Genomic DNA, 16,964 nt, shown 5'->3' on the forward strand with positions numbered 1-16,964 from the left:
AGGTTGTATAGGTAGTTGCATTTTAGTTAAAAAAACAAAAAATCTAACAAGCAATATATGAATGACTTAGTTTCTTCTCATCCTCACCAACGTTTCATGCTATCACTTGATTTAGCCATTCTGGTAAGGGCATAGTGATATCTCATTACGGTTTTTAATTTTCGCTTACCTAGTGGCTAATGAGGTTGAATATCAGTTCATGTGCTTATTTGCTCTCTGTACATCCTCCTCAGTTAAATGTCTGCTCATCTGTTGCCCATTTTCCAATTGGTGTTTTTACTGCTGAGTTTTGAGATTTCATCATTTTAGATACTAGTCCTTAGGTAGTTTGCAAATATTTTCTTCTAGTTTATACCTTTTATTTACATCCACATCACATGGGCAAAAGTTCTTAATTTTGATGAGGCCCTATTTATCAATTTTCTCTTTTATGGATTGTGTTTTTGGTGTCAAGGCTACAAAGTTTTATCCAACGCCCTAGATTCCAAAGATTTTCTTCTATTTTTTTCTAAATGTTTCATAGTTTTACATTTATGTAGTGATTCATTTTGAGTTAATCTTTATATAAAGTGTGAAACTCTTTAACTGCTCTACATCTGCCCAACACTACAGAAAGAACTGTTGCCTCCCCTGTCGCCCCCATTGGAGGGGAGCCTAGACTTCCACCCTCGCACGACTTTGTCTCGTTGAGCACCTACTATATCCTGGAGCAAACGTTCTCTAGGTGTTTCAAATCAGTGGCAAAGGCCTGGCTTTTAAGGCAGGATGGTGTGGATGAGAGAGAGCTGATACTAGAGTCCGTTAAATTCAGTTAGAATCTAGCTGCAGGATATTGGGCAAGTGCTCTACTACTCTGAGCCTCAGTTTTTTTTCAATTGTCATAAGATGGTTTTGAGGATTAAATAAGATAAAATATGTGAAATGACCTGTGCAAGCATGTTCAACAAATGATCTCATTCTTCTCCAAACTGATCCACTGCAGCTGTTGGAAAATTAGCAATGGGTTGTTGTCAGAGAACAGAAAAATGCCAGTTGTGTACAGCAATCCTGCATTTTCTAAGGGCTAATTACTAGGTTTATAGATTAAACTAGGAACCTATGCTCTTGCTTCCCAGCTTGGTGGCCAATACTTTAGCCGGTACCTAGTAGCTATATTACTAGGCAAAGAGGACAAATAAAAATATTATTCTGATTCAGTTAACATTTTCTAGAAGATTGGAAGACTTAGAAAAAGAAACTGATATGGATGGGAACAAATTCTCTTTAAACCTGACTTTTTCGTTTTATAGGCTTTCATTAAATTACAGGAAAACATGTGAATTATTCATAAAATTAAATTCTGCTATAAAACACATAAAGCAATTCTACCTGTTCTATCTGAAGAAAAAAAAATTGTTAGCTTACCTGAGTACAGTTCGTGAAACCATTCATGCTAAATTTTCTGATTTTTTGTTTTTTTGTTTTGTTTTGTTTTGTTTTAAGATTATATTGGGGAAGGGGAACAGGACTTTATTGGGGAACAGTGTGTACTTCCAGGACTTTTTTCTCCAAGTCAAGTTGTTGTCCTTTCAATCTTAGTTGTGGAGGGTGCCGTTCAGCTTCAAGTTGTTGTCCTTTCAGTCTTAGTTGTGGAGGGCGCAGCTCAGCTCCAGGTCCAGTTGCCATTGCTAGTTGCAGGGGGCACAGCCCACCATCCCTTGCGGGAGTCCAACCGGCAACCTTGTGGTTGAGAGCCCGCACTCCAACCAACAACTGAGACATCCGGGAGGCAGCTCAGCTCAAGGTGCCGTGTTCAATCTTAGTTGCAGGGGGCAGAGCCCACCATCCCTTGTGGGACTCGAGGAATCGAACCGGCAACCTTGTGGTCGAGAGCCCACTGGCCCATGTGGGAATCGAACCGGCAGCCTTCGGAGTTAGGAGAACGGAGCTCCAACTGCCTGAGCCACTGGGCTGGCCCCAAATTTTCTGATTTTTAAACAAATTACTACTTTTACAAATTACTTTTGAGCTCCCTTTTTGAATAGTATAACATTGAAAATTCAGCTATCACTTTTACTGCTATTCTCTCAACACTTACCATTTTATTTTTGTTTTTTTCTTTCACCATCGCCTCTTTCCCCTATAGAAAAAGTATAAAATGCCTCCTCCTCCCTTTCTTAAAATCCTTCTCCCAATGACATCTCTAGAACTATGTCTGAGCTTAATGACTTTGTGTTGGATCTACCACCAATATTTTATTTTTATATAATTGATTTTAAACTGACTAAGCACAAAAGGCATTTCTGAAATGGCCATATACAAAAACCACAGAAAGCAATGTATCGGGAGAGGGCTTAGTTGGAAGGTGGAAAGAGGTCGGTCACTTCTAACGTGTTTCTTGGAGAGGTGAGAGGACCAATAAAGCTTATGTGCATATGCATCTTAGGTCCTTTTTATCAGCATTTGCCCCAGTTACTATCCTCCCCACATCGCTAACATTGGACCCTCAAGACCTGGAGCTCGGACACCTTTCTCAGCCTCTAGAATTTGATATGCCCCATTCATCAGTTTACTGTCTTATCAGTTAGCAAGACCATGTTGTGAAGAGAAATAATTTATTCATATAAAGAAAGTAAATTTGCACTTGTTGGTATGTATATTTTGAAGCTTGATCCTGGCATTGCTTATCCTGTAAAATTAAACATAAATTTTTTGTCTGGAAGACTGAGCCTGTGTAAATACTAGATATAAAACCTGCAAATTAACTTTGATTTGAAGAAGTCTATACTTTAATTTATGGCATTTGAGACTCCACTGAGGCACTGCTTCCTGGGGTTATCTGCTAATACATGATTCTCATTACATCAGACTATCAGGGAAAAAAGTGGAAAAAAAAATTTTTCTGCATAAGACTGATATTGTACTAAATATTCACCAACTATAATAAACCAACCTAGGAGTTAATCTAATAATATAGCTTGAGAACCTTATTCTTTTGCTGACTTAATCTCTCTCGTGGTAAAATCAAACGAATTTGGATATTTTGTGTACATGTTTTCTTTAATTTCCTTTTCCACTGCTGGCCACACCCAATTAACTAAATTATAACTCTTTCCTCCAATGTTTTCATCATATTAATTGCTCTCTTTATTCTTTTTTTCATTTTTACTGTCGCAGCATCCCAATTCTCAGAGGAACAGTTCATCTCGACAGCCAGGGAGAGAGCCTGGATGCTCAAGGTAAGGTTTAAATATAAATTATGTTGTATGACTTACAGGTTAATTGTTTACAGATTAAATGGAAGTACTATTAATGCTTTTGCAACAGATTTATTTTCAAAATTCCCTATACAATAAAAGTAAATATTTGAGTAAACATGCTTCATTAAAACATTATTTTTCAAACTATATTCCATTTCCCACATGTACTAAGGGCTAATTAACTGCTATCAGCAATTCTTCTAAAAATGGTCCAGCCAATTAAAGTTTAATTTTGGAGATCTTATTAATGATAAGTGAAAGGAAAGAATATCAAGATAATAATCGAAGGACCTCATGACATTTCTAACAGTGAATAAATGAGTATTTTATCTCGTGAAAAATCAAGGCAACTGCTCTCTTGGCTTTATAATAGACAGAGATGGGTATCTTGAAAAGGAGATGAAAACCTGGAAAGCCTCGTTTTTTTCAGTTTTGGGATCTGTATTTGAGACAACCATTTGACCTTCAGTTGTTTTTCACTGGTATGCTGAGTTTGTAATAATGCCTTCAAGGTTCACTTCCAGGAGCTCCGTAGAACAAAGGAACAATCAACTAAAATTCCACCAGATGGCAATATTTGGAAAGCCATCCAGAGTGGTTTCAAAGCTATGAGCTACTACTGCTCACACAGAGCATTATCTCACAGAGTATATCGTCCTAGATTCCATCCAAGGTGCTTAAACATCTTTTGTCTTACTTCATTTTTCCCCACAACATCAAAAATGTTTCCAAGGGGGAAAATAAAAGGTGTATGGGGTGTACGTATTTTGTTTTTCATTCTGGAATGATAAACTTAGAACTTCATTCTTATATAATTCTCCAAACTGTATTGGTGAGTATTAAAAACTCAAATCAATGGATAGTATACCATATTTGTCATGGGGTTTCTTTGTAACAAGTGCTATGGTTGATGATCATTTTTAAATCATTTACTTTAGAAGAGAAACCTGAAATACTTCTCGTAAAAAAAAAAAAGAATTTTAAGGAGTTACCTTGATATTAAACCAAGCGAAATTTACAGGTACAAAAGTATTTGTATTGAATTGAAATAATTAAGGTTTATTTAAATAGAATGAGTAAACTTTTCCCCTTTTGCTCTAATGAAAGTAGAGATACTGTACCCTGAGTGGTGTCCAAACAGCTGGATTCATCAGGGATCAGAGCTGGCTCAACGGCAGTGTTGGGACAGAGAGAAGTGGAAAGGTACCTTAGGGCAATTGAAATAGGAAAAACTGGGGGGCAGGAGGAAGTAGATGAGGGTAAAGGGGATCACATGTATGGTGATGGAAGGAGAACTGACTCTGGGTAGTGAACACACAATGTGAATTATAGATGATGCAATACAGAATTGTACACCTGAAATCCATGTAACTTTACTAACAATTCTCACCCCAATAAACTTTAATTTAAAAAAAAATAAAAATTAGAAAAAAAGAAAGAAATAGGAAAAACCAAGAAGAGGAGTCACCTAAACTTTCTTCATACATGTTAAAACAGTTCCTGAAAAGACATCGAGTGCCCTTTGAAACCTGCTCTTGTGCTACTAGCCCTTCTAATGGGGGGCCTATATGTCTGGTGTCTGGGACAATCCTGGTTTACTTTTGTTGTCCTAGAGTAGTGTCTATTTAGCATCCCCTTTACCCTCAAAAGTGTCTTAGTTTGGACGATAAATGATATGATCACCCTATCTTCCAGGTTGGCACATATGAAGAAAAAGTAATAGACAAAGGTGGTACAATATCTAAATTGGGTGTCTGTTCATAAACCTCTTATATCTGGAGCTATAGGACAAATGATTCTTCTTTTTTTTTTTTTCCTTATAAAGAGCTACATAGTAAATATTTTCTACGTTGTGGGCCATATAGTCTCTGTTACAACTATGCAACTTATTGTAGTGTGAAAACAGCCATAAACAATAAGACAAGTGCATGTCAAACTTTCAGCAAATCAAACTTTATTTGCAGAAACCGACTGTAGTTTACAGGCCCTTGTGAGAGAAAAGAAAGTAAGGGGGTAGTACATGGTAGAGAACCAAGAAGACAGCCATTCTCACTTCCTCTCCTCTTCATCTCCCTTCTGGGTTGCAGCCTCCTTATTTAACCCTCTCAGAAACTAGTATTAATAGTTTCTTTGAGGGAGTAATCTCATCATCATGTGTATGGTGTCCTGGGATTTCCTTTGCTAGGTCTAGCTGCTTGTTTCTCATTCAAATCTGTTTCTGCACCGTGTTCAGCATGGCTGTGCTTCACACCTCATGCGTAGCACGGCATCCCTAGTCAGGTATCACCTGAGTCCTAGAATTAAGTACTGGAGCAATAGCTATTTAGAAAACAATTTCATTTTATGCTTCGGTCTTCACTAAATAATTGTTTATGGGAAATAGAGTTTCATTAAAGGTTCATGTTGACTATACCAAAATTTTTATTATAAAAACAAATTTAAAAAAATCTTTGGAAAAAAAGAAAATCACCCATAACACCATCCCAAATAACTGTTTTTCTATTTTTGCGTATTTGCTTTCCCCATAAGTTTTCCTATGTTTCTACAGTAGATATCATAGTGCATATGAACTTTGTATTTTACTTACCGTGTTTCCCTGAAAATAAGACTGGGTTTATATTAAGGTTTGCTCCAAAAGACGCATTAGGGCTTATGTTGAGGGGATGTCGTCCTGAAAAATCATGCTAGGGCTTATTTTCCGGTTAGGTCTTATTTTTGGGGAAACACCGTAGCAGTGGACACAAGCCTCTTTCACAGGTCCTCAGAACGATCATTAGCATAGCGGTATTAGTTATATTAGTATTGTTATAGCGATGTGCCATAATATTTTCCAATTTTTCACAAAAATTGGTATAATAATTTTTTGTGTGGATGTTGTTGATTTAGTTGGTTTGGTTTGGTCTGGTTTAACTTGTGTTTTTGGTTTTGTTGTCCATCTGTTTCCTTAGGACAAAATCCCAGAAATGGGATTATTATTCAAGGATATGACCACTTTTATGACTTTTAATCTGGTTTACCATATTTTTTCCCAAAGTGTTTGGGGTACCTAACATTTGCAGTTTGAGGGTACTGGCCTCACCATAACTTTATCAGAAACAGCATTTTAATAATATTTACTGAATGTCTATATGTAAAGAACTGTGCTAATTGCTTTGATATATCCATGTATATGAATAATGTGCTTATTCCACAAGCATTTATTGAGAACCTTTATGAACTGGGTATTATTGTAGGATTTCGGTGGGGAGCGAGAGATAGCTTTTGTCTCAGAGAGTTTGACTTTATTTGGGAAGTGAAGATATATACATAAATAACTATAATCAGATATAGAAAAAGAGAGGTGCCATAGGAGAAATACAGTTAAAATATTATGGGAGTTTGAGAGGGTCGGGGGAGGTAGAGATGACATGTGAGCTGAGCCTGGAAGGTAATATGTTGGATTGGGAGGCTCAGAGATGTTGAGATTTGCCATTCATTCCATGAACATTTATTAATTGCCAAGTATGTGCCAAGTTCTATGCTAAAATCTGGGACTATGAAAGTGAACAAGACAGAGGTCTTAGAGCTTACTATCTAATGGAGTAGAGAATCTTTAAAAAATCATTGTAAGTGTGATAAGTAGGATAGCTTGTCTGGCAGAGGATACATGGGAGTAGGGATGAAACAAGGGTTTCCTTTGAAAAAGAGCATTTTCATGGCTCCTCTTTTGGCACAGTCTTTGTCATTAGTTATTAGAATCTGTGGGCCATCTGCTTCTGGAAGTTGGAGGGTTATTCTAGTTGTACTGACCCACATTCCAATAAAAAATGGCCCACATTTACAATTAGTCCCCCGCAGAAAGTACATTTACTGAGAATGCACAGAGCATAGGGCTGGGATCAGCTGACCTCTATCCTGGCCCTCTCCAGCTGATGACTGAAGCAAATCACTAAGAATTATAGGGGTTCTTTTGTGTTTTGTTTTTTAAACAGCTGGAGGGAACCTCAATAATGATCTAATCCAACTCACTCATTTTATAGATGAACATTCTTGGGTGAGGAGAGTTGAGTGACTAGCCTATTGTTAGATATTTGGTGACAAAGCCAGGGCACCAGAACCCTGCTTGAGACTTTCACATGCTTATTGTTCTATACTTACTGCTCTAATTTTGTCCCCTGCCTCCCCTATACTATAGGGGTAATAAGAACTAAAGAGAGCATTCCTTGTGCACAAATAAACAGTAATATGTATTATATTTTACCCATCTCAGACCATGGTAAAAAACTTTTAAATTTAAAATTTTTAATGAAAATTTTAAATATTAGTGAATAAATGAGTGGAAAGAAAGGCAAACTTGGAACAAATTCTTTCATCTGCCATTTACCTTCTTTATTATCTGGGCAAATAAGTTGACCTCACTGAATTTTTACATCTTGAGTTTGTTGTGAGAATAATTTGAGGTAACATAAATGTTGGGTATATATCACTCAGCAAGTGTTTATTTTCTTTCTCCTTCCCTCCTCAAGCTACAGGTTCTTCAAAGGTTTCCTTTTGTTTATTAATGAGGTTACCTTATAAGACTCATGAGAATTCAATGATGGAATGAGAGTACATTCATAAAAGTATCTGGTACATGGCTTAATGTTCTCATTTCTGAATTTCACTTAACTATGCTTAAGTAGAGGTTTAGAGGTTTTTATTGCTGGTTCTTATTTTCTTCAGTAGCTTATTTTATATGGTTTGTGGACATGTTAGTGGGACTTAAGAATTCATTCATTTTGTCAGTGATTTACTTTAAAATGATTTGTCAAATATAGAGAAATGATAAAGAAAATATGGCTAGATGAAAAAATCTGGCTAAATGTTAACCATTACTGAATACAGCTGGTGGGTATGAGTGTATGTTATACTATTAACAATTTTTTCTACTTTTCTGGATTTTTAAAAAATTTATTGGGGTGACAATGGTTAGTAAAATTACATAGGTTTCAAATGTACAATTCTGTAATACATCATTTATATATCACATTGTGTGAACTTTTCTGGATGTTTAAAATCCCCAGGACAAATTTGTTGTTGTTGCAGAATCGTGTATTAAATAAGCCTCTACCATAGCTCCATCACTGTGCAAAGTGCAGAGGGTACATTTTGAGCAAGAAAGTCAAGGTCTTCGCCCGAATGGATCTATGAGCCGTTACAGGGACGTTAATGAAGCAGGCAATTCTACTACAGGGCACTAAGCACTATGGTGGGAGTATAAGATGCTGTGAGACCCCTAGCAGCAACAACGAAGCCAGAACTAGTGCAGAGAAGTCAGACTAGGCTTCCAAGAGGTGATACCTAATCAAAACCTGAAGGAAAAGGAAGAGCCAGTAAGTATTGGAGTGCTGCAAAAAGGGAGGGTTATTTGACCAGAAAGGGTAGCATCTTCAAAGACCTGGAGAGGAGAAAAATAAGAGAAGCATATGACATGTTAGTGCAACTGAAAGAAGTTCAGTAATGAGTTGCAGCATTGTGGGAGTAGTGAAAGATAGGGCTGGATAGACAGACAAATCTGGAAGGACCTTATGAAGCCAATGAAGAATGTTGGGTGGTATCGTGAAGGTGATGGTTAAAGTTTTAAGTAGAGAAGTTGAACTATCTGTTTTATGCTGTCTTAGAACGGTCACTCTGGCAGCTGTGTGGAAAATGATCAGGAGCAGATAAGAAGTAGAGAGACAAAGTGAAAGATGATGAGAACCTGACCAGGGTGGTGACAACTGGGATAGAGAGAAGTGGTGAGATTTGAGGACAATGGAAGACAAAATAGACAGGCTTGGGTAAGGGAGAGGTCAAAGATTAATTCATTTCTTTTGACACACACAGTGAGTACTTGCTGTGTGGTAAGCATTATTTCAGTGCTGAGAAAAACAAGGTAAGGTAAGAGCTGTAGGGAGTGCCCAGTGAGGTTTTGCTATTTTTATTTAGAGGGGAATAATGGACAGGGGTCTTTCACAGGAGCACACAGCAATCCTTTCACGGATGCCAAAGTGAGAACTAGTCAACTGGTGACCGTGGAGTTCAGTGGGCTTCCTGGGCACTCTGCCAGTGCTGTGGTTGGCAGAGGATAATGCCCAGGTGCCTGGTATAAGGAAGAGGGGAGTTTGGTGGTATTATTTACTGAGGCAGGAAACACACATTGTGGGAACATTGTAAGTGGGAGGGCAAGAATCAGAAGCTCAATGTTGTACACGTGGAGTTTAGGGTGTCTGTGATGTCCTAGAGGATTTACATAGGGATTTGGGATCTGAACTAAAATTTTTAAAAAATGAACCACAAGTATAGTTTTTGGAGTCACTAGCATGTAAGCAGTAAGCTAGCTGCTAATACAGGTAAAACTGCCCGAGGAGAGTATAGAGTGAGAAACAGGAGTCCAGCGGAGAACCTTGAAGCTCACCAATATTTAAGAGGTAGATTTTTAAAAAGTGCACCCTTGTTTATAGCAGCAGCATTCACAATAGCCAGAAGGGGAAAACAAAATATGGGAGATACACACAATGGAATATTATTCCACCTTAAAAAGGAAGGAAATTCTGTTACATTCTACAACCTGGATGAACCGTGAGGACATCATGTTAAGTGAAATGTCAGTCACAAAAAGACAAATACTGTATAAGCCCACTTATATAAGCTACCTAGAGTAATGAAAATATAGATACGAAGTAGAATGGTGGTTATCAGGGCTGGGGAGAGGGAAATATGGAAAGTTATTGTGTTTTATAAGATGAAAAAAGTTCTGGAGATGGATGCTGACAATGGTTGCACAACTGTGTGAATGTACTTCATACCACTGAACTGGACACGTCAATGGTTCAAATGGTAAATTTTATGTTATATGTATTTTACTGGAGTGGGTAGTTAGTATTATTGATAAGGATAATTTCTATGGCACGGTCAAGGTGGAACTCAGGATGCAAGAAGCTGAGGAGTGAGGGGAAAATGGAGAAGTGGAGAGGGTATATTTGGGTGTGAAGATGAGAAGAGAAAGAGGGACCTGTGGTGAAGAACAGTTGATTTAAGGTGGAAGAGACTTGACCCATTCAGATGCTCCTGGGAAGGAGCCAATAGAAAGGGTGTGTGAGGATCAGGTAGAAAGTTACAGAGCAGACCTTTGAGGAGACAGGAGGCAACTGGCCAGAACAGACCTTCATTGCAACAGCAGGAAGCAGAATAAGATGGCCACTTTTCAGGTAAATGTGAAGGTTTAGGAGCAGGAAACTTAAATTCTTGTCTAATGGCTTCAATACCCTCTGTGAAGTCAGAGGCAAGGCCTTTGCTGAAGGGGAGGGGAAGGTGGAAGGGTCAGCGATAGAAAGAAATGGGGCAAGTATTGAAATGTCTGGTTTATAAATAATGACAGAGCACTGACTAGGGAAGCAGAAGGGTAATCTGGAAGCGGTGACACCCACTAGGGTTTGGAGGCCATGAGTTTATAGTTGTGCTGGTTTTCTAGGCAGAGTGCTTTTTTTTTCCAAGAAGGGCTCAGCGGAAGCACATGTACCGGGCAGATGAAAACTTGACACAGCCTCTTTTCGGAAACATGAAAATTGATCACAAACACAATACATTTATTTTAAAGTGGGCTGATGATTTATTCTTTCTTTTTAAAATGTTGTAGGAGCCAAATGACTGGGTTAAGAGCTACTGCCTGGTTTATAATGAGTTTGAGATTGGTACAGGGTTTGTAACTAACTCACAAGGTCTTCCCATTGACAGATTATTGGGGACCAGTCTTAATAATTGATTCAATTGATTCAGACTGAAACTTGAACAGTTTATTGAGCAGTTCAGTGTCACATCCCCCATTCACAAACTTGTGTTGCCTGGGCACTTGTGGCAACTGCTTCGTTGCATTCCGAAATAAAACTGCCAACTGCTTAGCAAACCTTTAATACATTGTGTCTATAGGAGATTCCTGCCTTGACATTGAGTACCAGAATCTGGTTTTGCATTTTCATTTTTGCTGGCAAAACTGTCACTAAAATTACTCTAAGGTTGACACGTCTTATCAAAGTTTTCTTTACAAGTGGGCTGTGGTATGTGGAAAGAATGCTATTGATGTCTCATAGGCTGGTGCCTGGAAAGCTTGTGTGTATTGAGGCTCCCTAATCAAGAAATGTGTTTCTTTTACCCCCGCTTCACTGAGTTTATTTTTCCCGTCTGAAAGTCATTAAAAATGAAAGAATGAAGGAACAAAGACGATGGGCACTAAGCCTATGACATTTCTTATTCCTACTGATAGCCCCAGAACTTTAGAGCAGAGTCCTACATGTTTTGCAATAAAAATGTTCTGTATCTGTGCCCTCTAATTTGGTAGCCACTCGCTACATGTGCCCATGGAATACTTGGCAATGTGACTATGTGACGGAGGAACACTTTAGATGTATTTTAAATGTTATTTAATTTTAATTAATTAAATGTAAATAGCCACATGTGACCCGCAGCTACTGTATTGGACAGCCACCTCTAGAAGCCAGATTAGTTAGAACTGAAGTTTTAAATACATTTTACAAATAGAGCCACCCCAGGAAACTCGCTGTGGTCTTTGATGTTCAAACAAGTCTGGCCTGGCCTCATCCTGCCATCAAGTAGGTTATAGCTGAGGTTAAGTTTGGGGGAGGGAGCAAGATCTGAAAACAACCTGCAGCCAAGGTGGATTCACCTTCCTTTCCACCTTCTCTCGTTCCAAAACCCAATCACCAGAATCCTGTGTACAAAGGGAAAAAACTGTGGAGGAGAGAAGAAACATTAATGACTACTGTGTACAAGTACTCTGTTAGCAACTTCACATACGTTGTATTAATCTTGTTTATGCTTTTTACAAATGAGGAAATTGAGTTGTAGAGAGATTACTAACTTGTTCAAGGCACGTAGCTAGTAGTGGTAGTGGCAAGATTAGAACCCCAGGCAGCTGTGAATCCAAAGTCATTTCCACAAACAGTCCTCACAGATAGATACACGTTTGGAACTACCCACAAAGCAGAACAGCTTCAAGCTAGGACTGGAGGTAGAGTGGAGGTAATGGGAGGTAAATGACTTTAATTCTGTGTGTGTGTGTGTGTGTGTGTGTGTGTGTGTGTGTGTGTGTGTTTAATCTTGATTACCTCAGATGTTGTACCCGTATGCCTCCTCTCCTCTCCTCCTGCCTTCCCTACCATCACCACTTCAGTTATTATTATAATTTGTTTACCCCTTCATGGAAGTACAACTATTAGTGTCATAGAAGATGTGTAGTTGCTCATTTGGATTAAAATTACTCAAGAGACAAAGACCTGTTTCAGCATCTTAGTTACCATCTAGGTAAAAGGCTTAAGCCACTTAGTACTTATCCATATTTATGATTTATGAGAAGTATATTAGATTATCTACAGTCACTTAATCAAACATCTCCCAGATTTCAACTATTGCCTCCCTACCTTCTCAAATGTCTCTTACATGTATATTTTCTTCTACTTCTGTAGTATTTCCAAAAATTCCACACTGCTTATTAACTTTGTTGAGCAGCGTTCCATGCTGTCACACATATTTGTGATTGTAAAGTCTACAGAATAGTCTATAGAGTTGACATACCATTATTATTCCAACCTGCCATTGTTTGATGTATGGAGCTTTTTTTTAAAGTAAATTTTGGTAACTTTAAACTTACAGGTCGTAACTGGTTAGACAGTGTCCCTGAGTGGCAGGCTCACACTTGTGTGGGTGCAATTGTTATATTATGGAATTCCTGATTGGATATTACGTTGGATTCAATTTTTTTTCACATACATAAGTTTTAACTTCCAAAACATAATATTCTCAAGAGCAATATTTGATGATGTATTCTATTTTAATTAACACCCTACCTCAGACGTTAGGCACTTAATATATGCTTCTTGAGTTCTGTATAAGTCTATAAAACTGGCTTGGCAGCAGGTTGCCCAGCAACTGGTACTGTGGATGACACAGATTTTCAGCATCCCTTACCTCAAATATCATTCTGCTTAAAATGCATGCACTGACGTGTTTGTCTCTGTTCTAAAGTTAGTCAAGTTTCCAGTCTTCAAGAAAGCAATTCAAATGAATCACAGATTATCAGGTTAATATCAAACTACATTAGGAAACATAAACAGTAAGAGGTCAAGATAAGCCTCAGAGTGCCCCCCTCGGGGACTAAATTCTAGGCCATGTGGTTTTTGTATTTTCCAATACTTCATACTCCTGCTTTGGAGTGTGGCATTCAGCCTTTACTGCATCATGGTGTTTCCAAATGCTGATGTGTTCTTCTGTTATGATTTCTCAAGGCAATGACTAGGCTATGTAATATCTGCTAGGTAGAATTTCTCTCATGGGATTCTTGTCTCTAACTTTATTTTTGCTCTTGGGGAGTGATATGTTTCAGACCTGTGTGAGGTAATGCCACTAATGCAACATTACTTTGGCTTATAAGCTGGACTGAACCATTAGTATTCTTTTCTGATGCCTGGCATGGAGCAAAACTTTGCTTAGTTTGTCAAAAATATGAATTGAGTGCTTGGAACATTGTATAATGACATTATTGCCTCCAACAATTCTACAAAGGGGTCTTGAAATAAGACTATCCAACCACTCTCACCTCTTGCTCAAGAAAACATCATATAATAATAATTACCTAACTCAGGCACACTACTTTATTACTTCAAAAAGTTGCATCTCATTAAAACTTTGATATTTTTATTGTACAGTAAAATATCAAAACATGAAGCAGTTACTTTTTAAGATTTAATTCCACTTAGGTAAAATTATTTTGGATTTCAGGGTGAGAAGGGTAAAGGAGAAAAGTTTGGTTGGAAAATTGACATTGCTGGCACAAAGAAAAGAATTGTTTGGGTGGAATGCAAATGTTTTTATTTTTTTATTTTTGGATTATAAAATGTATTTTCTCACAGTTTGGGAGGCTAGAAGTCCAAGATCAATGTGTCAAGGTTTCTTCTGAGGCCTCTTTCCTGGGCTTGCAGATGGCCACCTACGCACTGTGTCCTCATATGTTCACCCCTCAGTCTGTGTGTTGGAACTCAAATGTTTTAAAATGATACAGAATTTTGGCTATCCTAAGATGGTCATAGAGGCTTCAAAAGAGACTTTGAACTAAGCCTACCTTTGTAAAGTATGGATAGGTGAAAAGGAAAAAAAAGGACATTCCAGGTACCAGTCAGGAGGTCCAAGGAATGGAGCATAAACCATCTCAAGGGGAAAGGGGATGACTGATTCATTAGTGTGAATAATGGAGGATTCGGGCAGAAAGATAAACTGGGGTCAAACTATGCAGTCCCAAATACCAGACTATTATTTAAATGTTTTATTTTAGGTAGTAAGAAATACTGACATGATGCAAATACTCTCTGGAAAAATCAGTGCGTTTTGTTTTAAGATGGTAGTCTAAGCACAGTTTTGCTTCCCTTCTCTCCAGATCTTAAATTGAAATAATAACAATTTTAAAAGAAGTCCCTGTCAGTTCTAGAAACATGAATGGGACCAGAAATTGACAAACTTCTAGAAGAAGGAAAGGGGGTAGAATTATGTTGATCGCTAACAACAAACAAACAAACAAACAAATAAAATAATTCAGAGAACAGAAAAAAAAAATCTAATTACTATCCTTAGTACAAAAAAGTATTGCACCCATTAATCTCCACTACCCCCTTCTCCAATAAAAGAGTTGCTATGAATAAGAAGCAATTAGAAAACATAAGAGTTCTTACAAATTAAAATTTTAATTATCAAATTAAAAATCAAGAGAAGGACTTACTGAGTATGGCTAAAGAGTATTCCAGAGTATAAAGCAAAAGATGAGAAGATGGGAAATATGAGAAAAGTATTAGAGATATGGAAGGATGGTCTAGAAGATCTAACATTAATGTTTAAGCAGTGTCTTTAGAAGAAAAATCAAAGACACTGGAGAAAAAGAAAGGCAAAAAGATTCAGATTAAATGAAGCCACTGAATGTTGAGTAGGATAAATTTAAAAACCTGAACTTATCTTGCTGCAATTTGAAGATAAAAGAAGTTTTAGAGCTTCTGGGGTAGAAAGTCAGACAGTGAGAAGATTTCCCCCAGAAGAGATCATCTGAATGGCATAAGCTTTGACAAGCAATGCTGGAGGCTGGGACACAGGGCAACTATGCTTTCGAAGTTGTGAGGGAAGTGATTTTGGAGCTATAGTTCTAGATTCAGCCCAGCTATCAAAGTATGAGAGCAAATAGGCATTTTTTGACATGAAAGGCTTTAAAAATTTACCTGTTGCCTCTCAAAAAATAACTTAAAGATATAGTCCAGGAAAATGTAAAAGAGAAAAAAATAAGGATAATGTAGCATCTAATGGAACTAATGCAAGAGTCCAATTATAAGAAATGTTATGAACACCAGGATGTCAGAAGTAATATCAAAGCTATTGGTCCAAATTAGGTAATGGGTTCCATGGAGAATGTCTTGAAAAAAGTCAGACTCTGTTATATAAATTTACACCTAGAATCTGAGTATTTTTATCATACATGATGGTATATTTCTTCTGCAAAATAAAAGTAGTTAAGAGCTCTAGGAAAAATCTACATAGAGATACAGATACAGATATGTCAAATATATAGATAGGTTAGGATTCAAGTTTAATCTTAAAATGAGGCATGCTTTTGAACAACTAATGGCATGTGAAAAAAGAAAATCCATTTGACCTTGATGCTTTCAGTAGGCCATTCTTTTGTTTGCAAGATTTAGAGATTATACTTCATTTTCTATCGAAGCTGATACCACTTGATTTTGGAGAGAATAAGAAATTACATAATCATAAATGCTTTTTACTAGACTTCAGGGTTAGAAGCAATCTATAGCCAAAACAAGGAAGACTTAACTACACTCATAAAACGTGATGTAAATATAAAGGATAAAGGAAACATAATGGTAAAACCAGGCAAATTGAAAGCAGAGAAGGTTGAAAAGAACCATATATATGGAGAATCAATAGATAATATTCCTTGGAATGAGTCAAGAAATAGAATTTGAAATTTTTTAAAGTTGTAAATGTAACCACTAGAATAATTTTAAAATATTAGCAATAATTGAGAGGTGAGGTGAGAATAAAAGTATGTTGAATTTCTTAGTAGAAAATAGCTACTACTTTTACCTATATCTTTATATTATATTAATAAATCAATAGACTATATCTTAGTCTTTCGAGATACAATTGTAACCCTAGAAGAACTAAAATCAGAAATAGTTAAAAAACATTAATTCTTGAAAATGGGACTGAGGTAAAGGAAAATAGTAAGAGAGATGTTTGCTCTTAATATTATACATTTTGTACTCCTCAAATTCTTAACAGGTGCATTTTCTATAAATTACAAACAAATTATTCACATATAAAGAACAGATTGGAAGGAAAGGAATGCAGAAAAGACAGCAGTTACTGCATTAGTCTACATTTCAGGTGATATGAATTTGGTGGAAACAAAAAAGAAAAATTGAGAGAGGCAATTGATAGGATTTCGTGGTTGGGTAGATTTTTTAGCAGGATGGGTTTAACAAGGGGAATAAAGATGTATAATATTTTCAGACTCATTGATTAGGTAATCTAAACTGAAGATACTGTTTAGATTAATGATACCCAAGATAATATACCTATTTTTAAATTTACCAATGCCTTAATGTTTCTTACCTAGTAGTATTTCTCAGCCAAGGGTTGAGAAGTGAAAATATAGCC

General features: G+C 37.0%; 1 protein-coding gene across 2 annotated transcripts in view; it reads left to right on the forward strand.

Annotated features, from left to right (window-relative positions):
* Nucleotides 1-16,964, forward strand: part of MAPRE2 (microtubule associated protein RP/EB family member 2) — a 141,322-nt gene that overhangs the window by 16,236 nt on the left and 108,122 nt on the right. For both annotated transcript variants that reach the window (XM_019740828.3, XM_019740827.3), the window contains exon 2: nucleotides 3,157-3,218. Coding sequence is in view for 1 of the 2 variants with exons in the window: in XM_019740827.3 (XP_019596386.1) it covers nucleotides 3,157-3,218 (62 nt within the window). In the remaining variant the exon portion in view is untranslated. The remainder of the gene's footprint in view (nucleotides 1-3,156; nucleotides 3,219-16,964) is intronic.

This window comes from Rhinolophus sinicus, chromosome 4 (genome assembly GCF_057876585.1).
Source record: "Rhinolophus sinicus isolate RSI-liver-muscle chromosome 4, RSI-T2T, whole genome shotgun sequence".
In the NCBI taxonomy this organism is placed as follows: Eukaryota; Metazoa; Chordata; class Mammalia; order Chiroptera; family Rhinolophidae; genus Rhinolophus; species Rhinolophus sinicus.